Below are 22,763 nucleotides of genomic sequence, written 5' to 3'. Positions count from 1 at the left end.
AAAATTCAAAGGGACCTTGATAGGCTGGAGCATTGGGCTGAAAACAACAGAATGAAATTCAACAGGGATAAATGCAAAGTTCTACACTTAGGAAAAAGAAACCAAATGCACAGTTATAAGATGGGGGATACTTGGCTCAGCAGTACGACGTGTGAGAAGGATCTTGGAATTGTCGTTGATCACCAGCTGAACATGAGCCAACAGTGTGATATTATTATTATTATTATTATTATTATTATTATTACTTATTAAACTTATATACCGCCGGACTAGCAATAGCTCTCTGGGCGGTGAACAACAAAAATACAATAAAATTACACAGTAATACAACAGAGCATATAAAAAGTACAAAATCTAAAATCAGATTACAACACATTTAAAATTAAAATTAAATTAAATTAAATTAAAATGCCTCGGAGAAGAGGAAGGTTTTAACTTGGCGCCGGAAAGATAATAATGTTGGCGTCAAGCGCACCTCCTCGGGGAGACTCTTCCACAGTTCGGGGGCCACCACTGAGAAGGCCCTAGATCTTGTCGCCACCCCCCGGGCCTCCCTATGAGTCGGAACCCGGAGGAGGGCCTTCGTAGTAGACCATAGTGTACGGGCGGGTTCATATCGGGAGAGGCGATCCAACAGGTATCGTGGTCCCGCGCCATATAAGGCTTTATAGGTTAATACCAACACTTTGAATCTGGCCCGGAAGCATATTGGAAGCCAGTGCAGGCGAGCCAGAACAGGTGTTATATGCTCAGACCGCTTGGTCCTTGTTAGCAATCTGGCCGCCGCATTTTGCACTAGCTGAAGCTTCCGAACTGTCTTCAAAGGTAGCCCTACGTAGAGCGCGTTGCAGTACTCCAAACGCGAGGTTACCAGAGCATGTACCACTGATGTGAGGTCCTCCTTACTCAAATAGGGACGTAGTTGGGCTACCAACCGAAGTTGGTAGAACGCATTCCGTGCCACCGAGGCTACATGAGCCTCAAGTGAGAGGGAAGAGTCTAAAACGACTCCCAAACTACGAACCTGCTCCTTTAGGGGGAGTGTAACCCCATCCAGAACAGGATATATATCCACCATCCGATCAGAGAAACCATCCACCAACAGCATCTCGGTCTTGTCAGGATTGAGCCTCAGTTTGTTAGTTCTCATCCAGGCAACGGTTCAGCACATCAACAGCCTCACCTGAAGAAGATGAAAAGGAGAAGTAGAGTTGCGTGTCATCAGCGTACTGATGACAACACACTCCAAAACTCCTGATGACCGCGCCTAACGGCTTCATGTAGATGTTAAAAAGCATGGGAGACAGAACCGAACCCTGCGGGACCCCACATTGGAGAACCCACAGTGTTGAGCAGTGTTCCCCAAGCACTACCTTCTGGAGACGGCCCGCCAAGTAGGAGCGGAACCACTGCCAAGCAGTGCCTCCAACTCCCAACTCCGCAAGCCTCTCCAGAAGGATACCATGGTCGATGGTATCAAAAGCCGCTGAGAGATCGAGGAGAATCAACAGAGTTACACTCCCTCTGTCTCTCTCCCGACATAGGTCATCAAACAGGGCGACCAAGGCCGTCTCAGTGCCAAAACCAGGCCTGAAACTCGATTGAAATGGATCTAGATAATCGGTTTCATCCAATAGCGCCTGGAGCTGGCTAGCAACCACTCGTTCCAAGATCTTGCCCAGGAATGGAACATTTGCCACTGGTCTGTAGCTGTTGAAGTTTTCTGGGTCCAAGGAAGGTTTTTTCAGAAGTGGTCGCACCGCCGCCTCTTTCAGACAGCCAGGGACCACTCCCTCTTGGCTGCAAAAAAGGCAATTGATACATTAGGCTGCATTAACAGAAGTATAGTTTCCAAATCACGTGAAGTATTAGTTCCCCTCTATTCAGCACTGGTTAGGCCTCATCTTGAGTGCTGCATCCAGTTCTGGTCTCTGCACTTCAAGAAGGATGCAGACAAACTGGAACAGGTTCAGAGGAGGGCAACAAGGATGATCAGGAGACTGGAAACAAAGCCCTATGAGGAGAGACTGAAGGAACTGGGCATGTTTAGCCTGGAGAAGAGAAGACTGAGGGGAGATATGATAGCACTCTTCAAGTACTTGAAAGGTTGCTACACAGAGGAGGGCCGGGATCTCTTCTCGATTGTCCCAGAGTGCAGGACATGGAATAATGGGCTCAAGTTGCAAGAAGCCAGATTTCGACTGGACATCAGAAAAAGCTTCCTAACTGTTAGAGCCATACGACAATGGAACCAATTATTAGAGAGGTAGTGGGCTCTCCAACACTGGAGGCATTCAAGAGGCAGCTGGACAGCCATCTGTCGGGAATGCTTTGATTTGGATTCCTGCATTGACCAGGGGGTTGGACTTGATGGCCTTATAGGCCCCGTCCAACTCTACTATTCTATGATTCTATGAAAATATTTATATAAGCATGACTATCAAATATGTTTATTATTTATACAACCTGTAAAGATATTTATAGTGCAATCCTAGTTTGTTTACTGAGAAGCAAGTCCCAATGTATTCAATGGGGCTTACTCAACCTGGGAAAACTGTACCCTGAAGTGTTCTTTTAGCAAGTCTTTTAAGTTGAGACCTTATCCCAGTCTGTGTTGGAATTGCTTTTTAATATGTTTTTAAACCTTTTCTTTTTTTAAAAAAAAGTTTTTAAAGCTTCTAAAAATGTTTTTAAAGATGTTTTGTTTTAATATATTTTAAAGTCTGTTTTTATTACTTTTAAAGTGTTTTTAGTGCTTTTGTTTGCTGCTCTGGGCTCCTACTGGGAGGAAAGGTGGGATATAAATCAAATAACAAATAAATAAATAAACTTCATTCACCCAACGCAGAATTTGGAATCATGCCACTTTAAGCTGTTTTCTAACTGTTTCGGAGCGGTTGCCCACCGAGCACGATGACACTGCCCTAAATAGCTCATGAGAGACGATAAAAAAGTCAATCGTGGAGGTTCCATGAGCAGACAGAAAAGTAAATTCACCGTTAATGTCTCCATTCACATGTCCATTTAGTAAGACTAGGTTCAAGTTGTTCAACATTTGCATAAGGCAAAGCCCGGCAAAGCTAATGCCTTTATCTTTCGATCGTCTGGTTGGAATATTAAAAGGGCCGTCTATGGATGGTGCTGGGATGTGGAATCTAGAATAGACTTCCCGGAAGTGAGTGCTCAGCTGGTGACTGTCTCTGAGAGATCTCTGCCTCAGAGCAAGCTTTTTTCAGGTTAAAAGCCAGTTAAAAGGAAACTTTGACTGGCTTAAATGTTCTCCAAGGTATAGGAGAACCGATCAGATTTTCCACAAGACTTCGTTGAGCTGTCGGCGGCTGGAATTGATCAGGAAATTCCTGAGATAAGAAGGCATGCCGATCGGCTGAAGACGGAGTCAGGACTTCCATGCAAGCTGTACTGGGATAAAGCGAAGCGTTTTTTTTCCTTCAAAAAAAAAAACGTCCTTAACCAGCGAGCCTACTTCTGTCTAAATCTTATCATTTGGCTTAAATTACTACAATAAAAGGGATTTGTTTACGAATCAGCAACTGAGAAACCTGGGTGAGTCATACTTTTTCTCTTTTAAATATAATTAAGGAAGAAAGAAAATGTAAACAACTTATTTTTTTTTTTTATGACAAAAAGCTGGCCTGAATTTGGAGCTTTAAAGTTTAAAAACGGATGAGAGGTAATTATTATTTGATGGAAATATATTTTGGACTATTTTTCTCCTTGGACTATTTTTTTTTGGACGAATCTGCTGTTCGTATATGTTACTAATCGCTTGGTGTTGGCTGTACTGGGAACCAGGATTGTTTTGCATTCTTGGACGTAGATAAGAACTGTGTTGTGCTGGCTGGACTATAATAACAGGCCTGGAATATTAACTCTTTTGTTGGTGGAGGAAAAAAAAAAGAAATAGACTGCCTCTAGGTTTTGGAACAGTGGTTAATATCAGAAATTAAAGGCTTCTTTTGAAAATGACAACTAAAAAAGCAACTAGGGCCCAGGAGCGAAGAGGTTTTATTGACCCACAGGAAGGGGCTATACCCCCAGATATGTTTCAAAAAATAATGGAAGGGATTAATGCTATAAAACAGGAAATGAAAACTGAATTGATAGATATAAAAGACTATATTAAAACACAAGTGGATGAGATTAAAGGGACAATTGGGCAAATAAAGGAGGATGCAAAAAATACTAAAGAAAAGGTACAAATCTTGGAGAATAGAACAGATATATTAAATCTGGAATTAGAAAAAAACTTGGACTATTTGGCTGTGACTGAAATGAGAAATAAAGAGCATTGTTTGAGATTCCGTGCAATCCCTGAGGAAATAGGTGAAGACATTAGAGATAAAATTGTTAATGCTTTAGTAAAATTTCTGGATTTGAATGAAGATCGGATGGAATTTGAAATAGACAAAGTTTATAGAATTAATTCCAGATATGCAACAATGAAAAAAATTCCAAGAGATGTGCTTGTTCATTTTATAAAGAAGACGACCAGAGATATGGTATTACAGCAACACTTTAAAAATACCTTTAAAATTGATGGTAAGGAAATACTGGTGATGAAAGAAATTCCTATTAGACTTCTACGTAAGAGAAAAGAATATGCTTTCCTTACAGAAAAACTTAAGCAATGCAAAATTCAATTTAGATGGGATGTTCCAGAAGGAGTGATCTTTACATTCAGACAACAGAAATATAGATTGAATACTGTTCAAAAAGCAAGGGACTTCTTGAGAAAAGCTTCAAAAGATATGGAAGAAGATAAACTCAAAGATATGGATATAATTCCTGGGAAACAAAGTCAACAAGGATATGCAGAGGAGGGGAAGGAAGATGATGGATTAAAAGGAGCATCAGGCACATTTTAAAATACACGCTTAAAGATGGATTACAAATATCTAACTTGGAATATAAATGGAGCCAACACGGCGCAGAAGAGAAAGAAAGTGTTTCATTATTTGAAAAAATTAAAATTGGATATAATTTGTTTACAAGAAACTCATATTAAGAAGAAAGATTCCAAATATTTGATTTGTAAAAATTTGGGTGAAGAATTTATTTCAGCTGGACCAAAAAAAAAAATGGAGTTGTTCTTTACATTAACCCACAATTGCTTCCTAAATTGGTATTACTGGATGATAGTGGTAGATTTGTGGGGGTTGAAATTACTTTACAGGGTACAAACATTTTGATAGTGGGTATTTATGCTTCCAATGAAGATAAAACAAGGTTTTACACAGGACTTATGGAAAAATTGTCAGAGTTTTCATATGATCATTGGTGCGTCATGGGTGATTGGAATGGGGTAATCTCACCAAAAATTGATAGGCTTTCTGAAAAAAATATCAAAGAGACACAGGGTAAATTACCGAAGATTTGCTTTGAACTGATGGAACATTTAGAATTGGTGGATACCTGGAGATATATAAATGATAACGCAAAGGAATTTACTTATTTTTCAGAAAGACACAAAACATTCTCGAGGATTGATATGATTTGGATGTCTAAAATTTTAGCGAAGGATATTTTTAAAATGGATATATTACCAAAAACTTTTTTGGACCACAATCCTGTGATATTAACTTTAAAAAAAAAAAATCTTGGATTTAGATGGAGACTAAATGAATCTTTACTTCAGAATGACAAAGTAGTACAAGAATGTAAGAAGAAATTAAAAGAGTTTTTTGAACATAATTTACATAAAGGAACAAGTGAAAATATCGTTTGGGATACAAGTAAGGCATTTATGAGGGGATATTTTATTCAATGTAACTCTGAATTAAAAAAAAAGAAACAACAGAAAATGCAATTAATTTTGGAAGAAATAAAACAAAAAGAGGAAGAATTGAAAAAGAATCCAACTAAAGTTTCTATTGTAAATCAAATTAAAATGTTACAGAAACAAGTGTCAATGTTGACAGTTAGAGAAATTGAAAGGAAACTAAATTTTGCTAAACAAAGGACTTTTGAATTTGCAAATAAACCTGGGAAATGGTTAGCATATAAATTAAGAAAAGAACGTCAAAAAAATATTATTTTAAAGATACAAGAAGGAGATGAGACGCTGACAGATAATGTAAAAATCAAAAAGATTTTTCATCAATATTATTCAACATTGTACAAGTGTCAGGAAATTCCATCTGAAAAAATAGAAGAGTATATATCTAAACAGAATTTGCCTAAAATTACAGATTTTCAGAGACAAGCTATTAATGGCCCTATTACATCAAGAGAGATATCTGAAGCTATAAACAAAATTAAATTAGGAAAGGCGCCAGGACCAGATGGGTTATCTGCAATGTATTATAAATGTTTGGAGGAAGAACTCTTGCTACCTTTACAGTCTACAATGAATTTTATTCTGCAAGAGGGAAAGATACCGGATAGTTGGAAAAATGCTAATATAACATTAATACCTAAAGAGGAGCAAGATTTAACTAAAACAAAAAATTATCGGCCAATATCTCTATTGAATAATGACTATAAAATTTTTACAATGATCTTGGCAGAAAGATTGAAAATAATATTGCAACAATTTATTCAGGAAGATCAATCAGGGTTTTTACCTAAAAGACAATTACGTGACAACGTCAGGAATGTCTTGAATGTGTTGGAATATTTAGAACAACGAAATGATAAACAAGCAGCTTTGATTTTTTTAGATGCTGAAAAAGCATTTGATAATTTGAATTGGAAATTTATGTTTCAGGTTTTGGAGCAAATGGATTTTGGAGACAATTTTATAAAATGGATTAGATCGATTTATACATCTCAGAAGGCCCAGATAATTGTTAACGGAGATTTAACGGATTCATGTGAAATACAAAAGGGTACAAGACAGGGATGTCCATTATCTCCCCTTTTATTTATTCTGGTCTTAGAAATGCTGCTTAGAGATATAAGACAAGATAAAAGGATTTCGGGATTAAAGATAAAAAAAGAAGAATATAAATTGAGAGCATTTGCTGATGACTTGATAATTGTACTAGAAAACCCTTTGGAAGGAATTCATATATTGATGGACAAATTAAAAGAATTTGGACCGTTAGCAGGATTTAAGATCAACAATCAAAAAACAAAGATGTTGGTGAAAAATTTAACTTTAAGGGAACAGAAAGAGTTAATGGACAAGACAGATTTTACAATAGAAAAAAGTTGAAATATTTAGGTATCATTATGACAAATAAAAATTCAAAGTTGTTTCATAATAATTATGAAAAATTATGGACAGAGATTAAGAAAGACTTGCTAAGATGGGATAAACTACAACTGTCATTAATGGGTAGAATATCTGTGATAAAAATGAATGTATTACCGAGAATGATGTTTTTGTTTCAAACAATACCTGTAATATCCTCTGATTTACCTTTTAAACAATGGCAAAAAGATATCTCTAAATTTGTATGGCAAGGAAAAAAACCAAGAGTTAAATTTAAACTACTACAAGATGCCAAAGAAAGAGGAGGACTGGGATTACCAAATCTGAGACTTTATTTTGCTGCCTGCTGTTTAGTCTGGATAAAGGAATGGATTTTATTGAGGAATAAAAGACTATTGGATTTGGAGGGCCATAATTTGAAGTGGGGATGGCATGGATATCTATGGTATGACAAAGTAAAAGTAAATGTAGACTTTAACAATCATTTTATAAGACGTCCTCTGTTGAAAATATGGAATAGATACAAACCAAGGTTTTATTCGAAAATACCATTATGTGTCTCAAGTCAAGAAGCGTTTTATAGAAGAGAAATGACTGGAAAAGAGAAATGGTTAACTTATCAAGAACTATTAGAAAATGTACATGGAGAATATACAATGAAAGAGAGAGAACAACTGACAAAGGAAGGATATAGTTTTCAATGGTTTGCCTATTTACAATTGTTAGAAAGATATAAAATGGACAAGAAAATGTATGGGTTTGAAATAAGTAAATCTGATTTTGAAATAGGATTGTGTACAAATGATGAAAATATAATTGCGAAAATGTATAAACTCTTATTGAAAATGGATATGGAGGAAGAACAAGTAAAAGAGTGTATGGTAAAGTGGGCAAAAAATTTTGGTCATAACATACAAATGGATCAATGGGAAAATATGTGGAAAAAAGGTTTGAAATTTACACTATGCTATAATCTTAAAGAAAATTTTTATAAAATGATGTACCGTTGGTACATGACTCCAGAAAAGTTGTCAAAAATGTATAGTCATGTTTCTAATGTTTGTTGGAAATGTAAACAACAAGAAGGATCATTTTATCATATGTGGTGGTTATGTAAAAAGGCAAAATCATTTTGGGCACAGATAGGTAGGAAGATGCAAAAAATTCTAAAGATAAATATTCAGTCAAAACCAGAATTTTTTTTATTGGGTTTTATGGATAAACAAATAGAAAAGAAATATGGAAGAATATTATATATGATTACGGCAGCAAGATTATTATATGCACAAAAGTGGAAAATGGAATCAATACCAACAATGGAAGAATGGCTATTGAAATTAATGGATTTAGTAGAAATGGACAAATTGACATGTTTACTTAGAGAAAAATCGACAGATACATTTCTTAAGGAATGGAAGCCTCTCTTAGACTTTTTGTTGAAAGATCAAAATAAAATGATGATACTGGGATTTGACGATTAATTAAGACAGCCTACGGAGAAAAGGGACTCTGTATGTATACATTAAGGGACAGGTTTGATGTATATTATATACTTATAGCTGATCTGCGACAAATCGGAAGTCAACTATTTTATTTTCATTTTTTGTTGATGTATTGTTATGTTTTTTTGACTTTGTTTTGTCTGTCTTTTGAAAAATTTGAATAAAAATTATTAAAAAAAAAAAAAAAGGAATCTAGAATAGTTGGCTTCATCATTCTTGCCAATTCTGGCATTAAAATCTCCTGCAATGATCACCAGTGCATCAGGATATAAAGCTGTCAACTTGGTCACATACTGTTCTATCCTTGTCATAACATCCTTTCCTGTATTTTTTTGACGAGATGTAGGGGAGTAAACATTAATGAGCAGTAAAGACACCCAGTCCAATTTGATCAGCAAGGAGATAGCAAGACCCGGCAAGGGGGTTGAATTAAAAGTAACGGCACGCAATTTTGTCGAGATAAGTGTGCAAAGGCCTCCCTTCGGTCGTCCCCCCTTGGTACTTGGAGTGGCTTCCAGTAGGTGGGTTGTGAAGCCATTTAGTGCAAGGTCCTCTATGAGCCAGGTCTCTTGGAGGAAAATGAAGTCATGTTTTTTTAGATATTCCAGAAACGATGAATCGGATGCTTTGTTGCTCCAGCCAGAGATGTTCCACGAAAGAATTAATAGGTACGAGGTGAGCTGGGTTGTCCTTTGTCAAAGGGGGGCAGACTGAGTGGGAAATAGCTTTGGCCTTGTAGGTGTTAAATAGAGCGGCCCCATCTCCTTCTCGCAGGGTGTAATTTCATCCAGGATTGGGTCAAGTCTGCTAATGTTTGAGAGTACTGGTTTTGATAGATTGCTTGGATAGTCCGTAACTGCAACTGTCTTCTGTGTAGACCCTCGTTCATATCTGTCCAGGACGGGAGTGTACAGACAAGAGATCTGACCTTGTGGGAAGTAGATACCAGGTTCTTCTTGGAATAATCTTGTTCCATATCAGGAGCTAGTGAATTCATTTTGGCTGTGGTCTGAGTTGGACAGGCATTATAATTATGCTCTGTCCATCTTTGTGGTAAGCTCTCTGCAGGTTTGTGGTGATCTATAGTAGCTACCTCGTCGGCCCTTGCTGTTCCATGTTTTTCTTCAGTAGAGCCCCCATAACTAGAGGGCCTCAGTCTCTTCTCTAATAGGGTTTTTAAGGCATGAAATCTTAACAGAATTTCAGTTTGGGCCTCCGTGGGTACAGCAGAGAACGAATCAAGGAGAATCATCTCCTCTTCCATAATAATAATAATAATTTAATTTATGTGTCGCCTATCTGGCCAATGGCCACTCTAGGCGACGTACATCTCGGTTACAATAAAATACATCATAATAATACAATACAAATGATAAAAACTATACACAATGACAGTTCAGAGTAATAGGCAATTTGTCATAGAGATTAACCCTCCCCGGAAGTCCCAAAGGCCTGTCTGAAAAGCCAGGTCTTCAAGGCCTGGCGGAATACATTCAGGGAAGGGGCATGCCGAAGATCATACGGGAGGGAGTTCCAGAGAGTGGGGGCCGCCACTGAGAATGCCCTCTCTCTAGTCCCCACCAATCTAGCTGTTTTAGTTGGCGGGACTGAGAGAAGGCCCTGCGTGGCTGATCTTGTCGGGCGGCATAATTGGTGGCGTTGGAGGCGCTCCATCAGATAAACTGGGCCGAGACAGTGTAGGGATTTAAAGGTTAATACCAACACCTTGAATTGGGCCCGGAAAACAAGTGCCTGCAAGGGGAAGAGGACCATCACCGCCCAGGGAGGGAGAGCCATCTGCCTGCTTTGCTGCTGCTGCTTGGCTGGCGTCTCTGCTCTCTCCTTCTTGGGCTCCTGCTCTGCACGTGGGCACCTTGCAGGACCAGGCTCCAGGTACTCAGCCAGCTGTGCCTGATACTGTTCCACCTGTCCCTTCTCTGGAGGGGATATATAAGCCGGCTGGCTGAGGGGGCTTGGGAGATCCAGTGCCTGCAAGGGGAAGAGGACCATCACCGCCCAGGGAGGGAGAGCCATCTGCCTGCTTGTGCTGCTTGTGGTTTGAGATGAATGGGTGGTTGGCTGTATGAATGTATGTGTGAGTGTGTGTATGGTTAGCCCAGTGACACTTTGTATTGGACCTGATTGACCCATGCCTAATATCATCTTTTGACTTTTTAATATCTAGGCTTGTTGATTGGCGGACGGGATAGGGGCATGTGTAAATCGGGGGGGAGGAAGGGGGGAGGGTAGGGGGCCAAAACATAACAAGATTGGGCGGCAGGCGCTGGAATGGTGCTGGGGGCAGACCACGTCAATCTAAAGGAACAAGGAATAGATACATAATATCCATCCCTTGTTCCAGGTCTGTCCAGAACCAGAAGGAAGCTGGGGGACGCAGGATTCCTACCGACCTTCGGCTGCTGATATGTAATGCCAGGTCTGTAGTACAAAAAACATCTACCATCCGTGACGTGATCTTGGATGAGTGTGCAGACCTGGCATGTATTACGGAGACCTGGTTGGATGAAGCCTCAGCTCCTATTCTTGAGGCCATGTGTCCACCAGGTTTCCGTTATGCACAGCAGCCGAGGGTGGGAAGGCGGGGAGGGGGAGTGGCAGTTATTTATCGAGAGTCGTTGTTCTTTGCCAGACCTCCCCTTCGTGGGACTAACTTTGTTGATTGTATGTCCTGGAGGTTGGGCTCGAAGGGCAGTTTAGGGATCCTGCTCGTGTACCGCCCGCCCCGCTGCACGACAGACTCCCTGGCCGAGGTGCTGGAGGTGATCTCGGATGTGCGAATGTTGTCCCCGGAGCTGTTAGTTCTGGGTGACTTTAACATACACACCAAGACCACTCTCATTGGAGCTCCTCGGGATTTCCTGGGAACCATGGCTTCCTGGGAACTGCGCCTTAGTAATATTGAGCCCACCCATGTAGGCGGTCATACTCTTGACCTTGTATTTGTCCCAGGGGGGGAGGGTAGTGTGCTGAAGTTAGGGGTTATTTCTTTTACCCCCGTGTCATGGTCAGACCACTATCTGGCAAAGATAGATCTCTCGATGCCGCACGCCCTCCACAGGGGTAAAGGTCCTATTAGAATGGTCCGCCCCAGGCGCATGATGGATCCAGATAGTTTCCTGACGGCGCTTGGGGAATTGGAACCTGCTGAAGGTTGCCCGGTCGAAGCCCTGGTGATGGAGTGGAACGAGAGGATCGCCGGGGCGTTAGACCGAGTGGCTCCAAAACGTCCTCTCCCCCTGAATAGAACTCAGGTAGCACCACGGTACACACCATGGTTGCGTACTCTGAGACAGGAGGTGAGACGACTAGAGCGCCGGTGGCGGAAGTCGCGCTCCGAAGATGCTCAGACACAGGTTAGAGCAGCAATAGCTGCCTACCAGGTGGCGGTGAGGGCAGCAAAGAGGGAATTCTTTGCTGCCTCCATTGCATCAGCAGAGTGCTGTCCCAGGAGGTTGTTCCAGGTGGTCCGAAGCCTGGTCGGTCCAGTTGCTCAGGAACCCTTGGAACAGTCCAAGGCCTCCTGTGACAAATTGGCAAAGCACTTTGCTGATAAAATCGAGCACCTGAGGAGCTCGATTCCGTGCACCATGGATACAGGGAGTGAGCTAGAGTTGGCCAGTTGCAAACCGGTCAAATGGGAACGATTTCGGCCTCTTCCTTCTGAGGATGTGGACAAGGTGCTCTCATCTGTAAGGCCTACCACTTGTCTACTTGATCCTTGTCCGTCGTGGCTCCTTATGAGCTGCAAAGAGAGATTGGGCAAGGGGATCAAGGCAATGGTCAATGCATCCTTGCAAGAGGGTGTTATGCCACTAGCCCTCAAGGAGGCTATTATTAAGCCCATCTTAAAGAAGTCCTCCTTGGATCCCCAAATTTTAAACAACTTTCGCCCAATTTCAAATTTACCATTCTTGGCCAAGGTCATTGAGCGAGTGGTGGCAAATCAGTTGCAGACACACTTGGATGAAACGGATTATCTAGATCCATACCAATTGGGTTTCAGGACTGGACATGGAACTGAAACAGCCTTGGTCGCTCTGGTAGCTGATATGAGGAGGGCATTGGATAGGGGAGAATGCACCTTCCTTGTCCTCCTGGATCTCTCAGCGGCTTTTGATACCGTTGACTACGGTATCCTTTTAGATCGCCTGGAGAGTTTGGGATTGGGAGGCACAGTTTTACAGTGGTTCCATTCCTTTCTCTCCGATAGGCGTTAACAGGTAGCATTGGGTGATGAGGTTTCAGACCCTTGGCCTCTCAATTGTGGTGTGCCACAGGGTTCTATCCTCTCTCCCATGCTATTTAACATCTATGTAAAGCCGCTGGGAGCGATCATCAGGAGATTTGGGCTGCAGTGCCACCAATATGCGGATGACACTCAGCTCTATCTCTCATTCAAATCTTCACCGGAGAGGGCTGTGGAGACCGTATCCAAGTGCCTGGAATGCGTGAGTGGATGGATGGGCAGGAACAGGCTGAAGCTGAACCCTGATAAGACCGAGGTACTGCTTGTGGGAGACAAGGGAAGGTTGGGAGATGTTGACCTGGTGTTTGGCGGGGTGAGGTTGCCGCTACAGGACCAGGTCCGCAGCCTCGGGGTCGTTCTTGATTCCAAGCTCTCCATGGAGGCTCAGATTTCAGCCGTGAGCCGGGCAGCTTGGTATCAATTACACCTTATACGTAGGCTACAACCCTACCTCCCTGTTCAACAGCTCCTGCTCGTAGTACATGCCCTGGTCACCTCTCGATTGGACTACTGTAATGCGCTCTATGTGGGGTTACCCTTGAAAACGACCCGGAAATTGCAACTTATACAGAATGCAGCGGTGCGCTTACTTACCAACAGCCGCCACCGTGATCACATTACACCGGTGTTATTTGATCTACACTGGTTGCCGGTTGTTTTCCGGGCCCGATTCAAGGTGTTGGTATTAACCTTTAAAACCCTGTATGGTTTCGGCCCAGTTTACCTGAAAGAGCGCCTCCACCGCCACCAATTATGCCGCCTGACCAGATCAGCCACGCAAGGCCTTCTCTCAATCCCACCAACCAAAACAGCTAGGTTGGTGGGCACTAGGGAGAGGGCTTTTTCTGTGGTGGCCCCCACTCTCTGGAACTCCCTCCCATATGATCTTCGACATGCCCCTTCCCTGGATGTATTCCGCAAGGCCCTGAAGACGTGGCTATTTCAACAAGCCTTTGAGATCCTTGGGATGGGTTAATCTCCATGAATTGTCATCCATTATATACTGTAAATGTAAATGTTTTATGAAGGTATTGATGACTGTCCAATATTTTATTGTAACTAATATGACTGCTTTGATATTATTGTATTTTATTCCATTTTAATGTACGTCGCCTAGAGTGGCTATTTGCCAGATAGGCGACACACAAATTAAATATTATTATTATTATTATTATTATTATTATTATTATTATTAAACTATTTTTCTCACTTGCTCTGGAGGCAGGGCTATGCAAATCAAATGATGCTTAGTCCCCTTCAGTGGGAGAAGACAACCACAGTTCCACTCCTGCTTGCTCCTAAGCAACAGGTGTTTTTAATCTGTAAAAAACTGTTCTCCTGCTGATTATTTTGATGTTTTAGCCAGTTTTCAGTTTCTTTATAATTGTCTTTATTGTATATTTATGTGAGCTGCTTGGGGGGGGGCTTTCTAGGAGTGAAAAGCGGCATACAAATACTAAGATAAATAAATAAAAGCAAAGACCCACCACAGGTGGGAACAGTTTCCTTCTTTTCCCACTTTGTGCCCTGTTCAACGATTATGTTAAAGGAGTGAAGCCATTCAATTCTGCATAAAATAGTGTGTAAGTACTATAGATTGGACAGAGCCAGAAATCATATGGTGGGTTGCATTCTGGCTCTGCTGATCTTCATTATGTTCCTACATCTTGGGGCATGTGAGGAAATCCCCTCAAGTTTTGCCCACCCAAAACATCCTGTTCTGATATTAGCCAAGGCTAATATAATACAAGAGGTTTGGAGCATCAGAATCCTGTCCCTCCAAAACAGCACCACTTCACAATAAACCCCCCCCCAAAAAACCAATAAAAGGAATCCAGTTATTACAGCCCCGCAGGGAACAGGAACTGAGTACTTACAAGGATATTTGTTAGTAATGCTGCTGATGTGCTGAACAGGAAGCAATAAAACTGGCAACAAATACAAGGAGAAAGCTGCTAATTAATGGTGCAGGGAACCTCTCCTGAATGGGACTTGCTTCTGCATAAACATAGATGGATCTTTGCGACTTCCGGGAAGGGTGACTTAGCCTGTGCCTGCTTTTGAGACGGGCTCCTGCCTCAAAAGAAGCTTATTCAGATATATCAGTCAGGTTTTTTTTTTTTTTTTTGACTGATTAAACTTCTCCCGGGTAGGGAGAAACGAAGAGATTAACCTCAAAGCCTATTTTTGTTGGGACGACCAGATCTCATTAATTTATGGGACGAGGTCCAGCCGACGAAGGTGGGACGGATTTTCAACAACAAGCTCTATCTGATAAAGCGAACGTTCATCTTATCTTCTAAGAGAGAACGCACTAACAGGCAAGCACCCTTCTTTCTATATTTTTCTTTTACTTGACTTAAATTGTTGCTGTTTAAAAGAGATTTGCCAGATTGATCGGTTTTTGACATCTCACTGGGGAGCCATAACTTCTCTCTGCTACTCACTAATTAATAGCTTATCTCTGTTTTTGTTGCAAAAAGCTGTCCTGGATTTGCATTCTAAAGATATACACAGAAGAGGGATTTCTATTCCAGATTTTTATTTTGAAGAATATTATATTGTCTGAGACTACTCTCTTTTTGGTCTATTTTATTTTGACGAATCTGTTTCCTGACGACCGCCATTAATTGTTTCGATCCTGGGAACTGCATTTTGTTTACTTAAGCATGGAGAGATAAGGCTGTCTGCTCTGTTTATACTGTGATGTCACCAAGTTTGGAGTATTAACCCAATTGTTGCTGAAATAAGAAGTGGTTTTCCTATATTTTTCTTTTAAAATGGCAATTAAGAAAGTGGCTGAGAATCTGGAAATAACTATGTTTCAGAAAATAATGGATGAGATTGAGATAACGAAACAAAACCTGCGACAGGGTTGTAAGGAGCTGAAAATTGAATTGAGTAAAATGAAGCAGGAGATTAAAGATATAGGGGTCCCTGTGAGAGAGGTGACCCTGGAAGGGGTCCCTGTGAGAGAGGAGACCCCGGAGATTGGAACAAACGTGGAACAGGAAAAAGATTTGGAGTCTATGGACTTTAGAAACAAAATCTATTGTTTGGAGACACAGGAGATTAAAGACATAGGGGTCCTTGTGAGAGAGGAGACCCTGGAGACTGGAACAGGGGTCCCTGTGAGAGAGGAGACCCTGGAGACTGGAACAGGGGTCCCTGTGAGAGAGGAGATCCCGGAGATTGGAACAAACGTGGAACAGGAACAAGATTTGGAGTCTATGGACTTTAGAAATAAAATCTATTGTTTGGAACTCAATGTTATCTCTGAAGAAATTAATGAAGATTCTAGAGATAAAGTTATCAATGGCATGGATAATCTTCTGGACTGGAATGATGTGATGGAGCCCAATATAGAGAAAATCTATGGAATTAACTGCAGCCATGTGACAATGGAAAAACTTTTAAGAGATGACCCAGTGTATTTTGAAAAAAAGAACAGAGATATGATTTTACAGCAGTATTTCAGCAACCTATTCAGAATGGATGGCAAGAAAATATTTGGGATAGAGGTAATTCCCATCAGACTCTTACTATATGACTATGGCTTTGACAGCAAGATTATTATGGAATACTGATAATGGAAGATTGGATATTGAAATTACTGGACTTAACAAGACTACTGAAGATGGAAGATGGAAAATGGAACTAATAGGGATAATAGAACAATGGCTACTGAAATTACTGAACCTAACAGATTCTGATGTGATGGATTAATTGAAATGTTTATTTTGACTATGGTTATGACAATAAGATTATCATAATTAGTAATGAGATGGATTAATCGATATGCTTATCTGGAAAAAAAAATTGATAGATATATTTCTTAAAGAATTGAAACCTCTCTTTGACTTTTTGTGGAAAGAATAAAGTAATGTTTATGAGATTTGATGATTAAGTAAGATAACTACTGGAGGAAAGTGATTTTATAATATGACTTAAGAGACAGGATTGTTATATATTATAGACTTATAACTGATTTGATCTTTGACAAATGGGAAGTCAATATTTTACTCTTTATTTTTTATTTTTCTTTTTTTTTTCTTTTTTTTTTTTGTTTAACTATTTTTGATTTTGTTTTTTGTCTTTGAATGTTTTATGATTTCGTCTTGTATGTTTTATGAAAATCTGAATAAAAATTATTGAAAAAAAAAAAAAAAACATAGATGGATCTTTGCTATGGAGCCCTGCTACATAATATAGCACTATATGTATTTACCGCCCTGGGCTCTTTCTGGGGGGAAGGGTGGGATATAAATTTAATAAATAAAGAAATAAGGGCTGTGTGGAACCACTGTGAATTTTGCTTCTAGCTTTATTATAGAAAAACAATGCTTCAGCAGTGCTAAAGGACCCTAATGTAAAAGCAACCTGACAAAGGTTTGCTACTTTTTGCTTCTGAAATTTCACTAAAGCATTGACCGTACACTTCCAACTATATCTCTACAAGTACAAGAGCTAGAAAGTTGAGTGTTTTTTAGGAAATTTGATTTTATGATCAATGCCTCCAGTGCTGTGGCTTTTCTGCACTCCTGCAGAATTGCAGCACAGATACAGCCTTGCCTTGAGAGTGTCAGGACAGCAGGCTGAAAGGGACTGTCAGCATCATTTCATTCAGCTTTTCGTACCCATCCACCCAGCCCACAGATAAGCTCAGGCTATCCATACTGTAGATGAAACCAAACTGAGGGGACAAAGGTATACAATATCAGTAGTGCTCAAGTCTAGAAAAAGTTCAGTAAGATAAACATTAAAGTAAAGGTGTTCTCGCACTTATAGTGCGAGTCGTTTCTGACTCTTAGGGTGACGTCTTGCGACGTTTACTAGGCAGACCGTATATATGGGGTGGGATTGCCAGTTCCTTCCCTGGCCTTTCTTTACCCCCCAGCGTATGCCGGGTACTCATTTTACTGACCACGGATGGATGGAAGGCTGAGTGGACCTCGACCCCTTTTACCGGAGATTCAACTTCCTCCTTCTGTTGGAATCGAACTCCGGCCGTGAGCAGAGCTTCAGCTGCGCTACCGCCGCTTACCACTCTGCGCCACGGAGGGTCTTTAAGATAGACATTAAGGATTCAAATAAGGTGCATGTTGCATTCAATGTTATAAGGTAGTGAATTTCAAATGTCCTTCCTTCAAGGAACCATTTTCATACTGACTGCTCACCAAGGAATCTCTGTGCTTCTGCTAAGGGATCCTGTGCTTTGTAAAGGATTTGGGGTCACATTTAAGTGAGCATTTAGCCATGAAGCTCACTGGGTGACCTCTCAGCCTCATGAAAACCCTATTCAGAGGGTCGCCATGAGTCGGAATCGACTTGAAGGCAGTACATCTCAATTAGAGCGTGGTACTGGACAAGCCTGTTGGAACTGGCTATTTCATTAAGCAAAGAAAGACTGATCATGGTGGACAGTCTAGCAGCATCTTCCTTTTAGAGAGACTTACAGCACAATCCCATGAATGCCTACTCAGGAGTAAGCATGTGAAGAATTGCGGCCTTAGAGACTGCCCACTCACTGCCCCTTACAGAGCTCCTACTGCGGTTGATGAATTTCATTCTGCCAGGGCTCATGCACTTTCTTGGACTTGAAAATAATTGTGGATATTGATTTGCATAAAAGAAATGCAATAGGCTAATAGATCAGCCAGGTCCAACACCCTGGGACAATTTAGATAAAAGACCTCATAGGGAAATGGAGTTGAAATGCTTACCAAAAGCTTCATCCCGTCGCTTCTCTGCATTCTCTCTGAGTTTTCGCTCTTCCACCTGGCTCTTCAAACCTTCCACGTCCACCTTAAAGTAGAATGGAGAACATCTATGACTGTGCAAGTTAGTAGCTGTACCCAGTGTGGCTGTTTCAGAAGCAAGTTCTTCAGCAAATAGAATACAGGATTCCTGTATGCTGCCCTCCCAACCAGAGACAACAAAGAACCCTGGGGCACCTGAAAGACTAATGGCATGAGCTCTCCTATTTAATAACTTCAGGTAGTTCAGAATGCAGCTGTCAGGCTGTTGACCAAACCTGTTAATTTGGAGCATGGGATGCCAATCTTTCTATACCAGCTTTACTGGCTTCTGGTTCATGACTGGAATCACATCTAAGTGCTATTATATTTAAAGCCCAAAAAGGCTTAGGACAAAGAACCTTAAAAGGACTGCCTCTTGTCAAATGAGTCTGCCTGCTCTCGCAGCTCATCTGGCAGGACCTGCTGTATGCCCTGCCACTAGCTGATGCAATATGACACCCTCCAGATGTTTGGATTATAGTAAAACTCCTATCAGCCTTAGCTGGCACAGTGCTGGCTGAGGCTGATGGGAGTTGTAGTCCAAACATCTGGAGAGCACCAGGTTGATGAAGGTTGCAATAAGGCCCAGTTCTGCTCAAGTTCTTGCAGCTTTTGGTTTGTTATTTTTTATCTGCTATTCTGCTTTTTCTGATGTAAGCCCACTTAAATGCCCCCTGTCTCCTTTGCTACCAAAATTCCTAGGTATCTCTGATGGATCTGCTGTTTTTCAGGCTTCAGGTTTAAGCTTTTGGCATCCAGAAGTATAATATAGGCCCATTCAGCATCTAGAACATGAAATATGAGTGCTCCTGAGGAATACTCATGCACAATCTACCCTAGAACCAGAGAGATGAACACTGCTGCCCTCTTTAAATGGTGCCTATAGTACCGGATTTGGAAGTAAGATCCTCCGTGGCGCAGAGTGGTAAGTGGCGGTAACACAGCTGAAGCTCTGCTCACGGCCAGAGTTCGATTCCAACGGAAGGAGGAAGTCGAATCTCCGGTAAAAGGGGTCGAGGTCCACTCAGACTTCCATCCATCCGTGGTCGGTAAAATGAGTACCCGGCATACGCTGGGGGGGTAAAGAAAGGCCGGGGAAGGAACTGGCAATCCCACCCCATATAAACAGTCTGCCTAGTAAACGTCACAAGACGTCACCCTAAGGGTCGGAAACGACTCGCACTATAAGTGCAGGGACACCTTTACTTTTATAGTGCTGGAATTTCAGAAGATTAACAGTCCTGCCTTTCACTAATAATACTCCAATTCTCTGAAATCTTAGACTTTGTGCTAAGAGAGATTATTTATTTAATTCTATTTATCAATCATTACTTATGAATCATTGGTTAATCCCTAGTCCAGGGGTAGCCAACATGGTGCCCTCCAGATGTTTTGGACTACAACTCCCATTATCCCCAGCAAGCATGGCTAATGGTCATAGGGGCATGTTGGCTGTCCCTAGTCTAGCCCACATCCCCAACAAATGGCTTCTCACTACATCTCACTGAACAAGCTGAGCTGTTCATGTTAAGGTGCCTGTGTATAGGGATTACTTCTTAGAGGTATCCTCAGGGATATTTAAGGACTCATTTCCAGAGTTTCTAATTAAGGCAACCCTCCTCCCAACATATGGCTCTACAGCTCTGCAAATCTCACCCTCATTGTGCGGTAGCGAGCATTAAAGCTGCGGCTCTGTCTTTGTTTCTCCCGGTTCCTGCGGGCTTCAGTGGCAGCTGCCTCTTTTATATCTGGCTGAATGTCCACTTTATACATCTCTGCACCTGTAACCAAGGGATGCGTTTGTGTGTGGGAGGGAGACAGATTCAGGTTTCTAAAGCAGGACCACTTCCATCCCATTGTGAACTACCCTTATCCCATTCCCTTCCAAGTGGTGGGAATAGATGCCTAGAATTATCTGTCTATTTTAGATTACCTTGCAGATGGGTGAGCATGGAAGAAGCTTTACCCCACATCAGATCTGCCTAGTCCAGGGGCAGAGAACTATTTGGGCACAGTGGGCCAGAACCTTTTTTGTCCCCACCCCACAAGCCAACTTTGACAGGTGGCTGAGACAACCCAGCTGATAAAAATCCCTTGTGCAACAATTCCCAAGTGCCTGACAGCCAGCTGGTTGTCAGATGCTTGGGAACCACAACCCAAAGTGCTTTGCAAGTCCTGTGCTCAGCCCTTCTCAGTCATCAAGTATATGGCAAGCAAAGCTGCTTGCTGCAGGAACTGACTGTGCAATCAAGTTCCCCACAAATCCAGCTGCATCTCTACCTGCCCACGTCTCTACCTAGGCAAGATGTCAGGTGTGGGGCAGGTGGGCGTGGTTTGGGAAGATGGCCTTGCAGGTCAAATGTGGCCCAAGGGTCTGAGGATCCCTATCCCTCACCTAGTCATTGCTTCTTCTAGTTCTGTGTCCCAAGACTGACTTCATCTTTATCGCAGTCCCCAAAAAAGGAAAATGCTGAAGACAGTTTAATGTTCGTTGGAGGATAAAAAGAACACGGAAAAAGGGAATGGGGAGGAAATTGGCCCACTCAGGACCATGATAGTTTATAGAATTTTGGAGAGGAGGGATTTTATGTGGGGAAGTATATTTATTTATTCATTTATTATTTGATTTATATCCTGCCCTTCCTTCCAGCAGGAGCCCAGGGCGGCAAACAGAAGTGCTAAAAACATATTAAACATCATAAAAACAGACCTTAAAATACATGAAAACAAAACAATGTTAAAAACATTTTTTTTAAAAAAGCTTTAAGAACATCTTTTAAAATAGGGTTAAAAACATTAAAAAGCATGCAGTATTAATAAGCAATTCTAACACAGATGCAGACTATCTGTTGTTAGGTCACATGTTAGGAAGGAATAGTTCAGTGGAAGAGCACATGCTCTGCATCAAGAAGATCCCAGATTCAATTTCCAGTTTCTCCTAGTAGGTCTCAGAGGGATTCTTATCTGAATCTCTGGAGGGTCACTGTGGTCAGTCAGTGTAGACAATACTGGGCTAGATAGAGCAACGGTCTGACTCACTACAAAGCAGCCTCCTGTACTGTTACAAATTCCCCTCCATGCACTATAAAGAGAAATGGGGGGAAGAGAAGGACCATAAGGACCTGCCTATCCTAAGTCAAAAAACATTGGTCCATCTAGTTCAGTATTATGTACACTGGCTGACAGCAGTTCCCCAGGATTTCAGACAGAAGCCTTTCTCAGCCCTACCTGGAGATGCTAGAGAACTGAACCTGGGACTTTTTGTGTACAAATCATGTGCTCTACCACTGAACCAAAGCCCTTCCCCAATCCCTTTCTGTTCCAGACTCTTCCCAGCTTTATAGCACTTGAGCACTATATAACACCTCAGGAAGAGAAAAAAGTATCCTTTTCCCCCCTCCTGAAACTCTTCCTTCCAACCCCAAGTAGCATTGCATGGAGTTTGGCTGGAATCGTCAACCGGGACACTTCTGTTAAGGGCCTGTGACTGCACTGTACTATTTTGTCACAATTCTCCACCTGTAATAATGATGGCAATGGCGATGAGCTGTCACCCTGGACTGTTATGAAAGAATACAATACAGACGGTTATGGGCTTTTATCCTAAGCACGGTTCCTTGGAAATACATGTCCTAAGCACACTTACTTGGGCACAATAGGACTTCCGAGAAAACATACATAGGATCTCAAGCTCTGAGGCTGCAGCAGTCTCAGGCACATCTATTTGGAAGTAAATTCCACTGAAAACTATTACTTTCACGTAAGCACGGCTAGATTGAAATTACAACACACGTTGCAAATTAAACGTGCGAGGTAACTGGGAGGCCTTCATTTATGACCCTAAACGCTCACCTTGTCCCTCTGTGTGTCTGTGGTTTGCTCTGCCTGCCTTCTGGTTGCTATGCCAACGAGCCAACCAGTTTTTCAAACTCTTGCAAGAGGCGCATTGATTCTACGCAAACGTCCATTTATGCAAATTTAGAAACGGGAAGCCTATCAACAGAAAGAAAAACTGAAGA

At 41.5% G+C, this 22,763-nt stretch overlaps 1 protein-coding gene across 2 annotated transcripts; it reads right to left on the bottom strand.

The window, feature by feature from the left end:
- Nucleotides 1–1,534: 1,534 nt before the first annotated feature.
- Nucleotides 1,535–22,721, bottom strand: LOC133379150 (RIB43A-like with coiled-coils protein 1). Of its 2 annotated transcripts, none has more exons than XM_061613805.1 (4): nt 22,597–22,721; nt 20,401–20,525; nt 18,670–18,751; nt 1,535–1,800 (listed from the first exon to the last, which is right to left on the bottom strand). In XM_061613805.1, exons 2-4 carry the CDS (start codon nt 20,515–20,517, stop codon nt 1,772–1,774), a joined length of 228 nt encoding a protein of 75 aa, XP_061469789.1. In that variant the 5' UTR covers nt 20,518–20,525; nt 22,597–22,721; the 3' UTR covers nt 1,535–1,771. The 2 variants fall into 2 exon arrangements, with proteins under 2 accessions (XP_061469789.1, XP_061469788.1); XM_061613804.1 differs by lacking the exon at nt 1,535–1,800 and adding an exon at nt 12,394–12,442.
- Between the last annotated feature and the right edge of the window lie 42 nt (nt 22,722–22,763).

This window comes from Rhineura floridana, chromosome 3 (assembly GCF_030035675.1).
Source record: "Rhineura floridana isolate rRhiFlo1 chromosome 3, rRhiFlo1.hap2, whole genome shotgun sequence".
Taxonomy (NCBI): Eukaryota; Metazoa; Chordata; class Lepidosauria; order Squamata; family Rhineuridae; genus Rhineura; species Rhineura floridana.
Note: the sequence above shows the minus strand (reverse complement) of the source record. Positions and strands in the feature narration are given on the sequence as shown.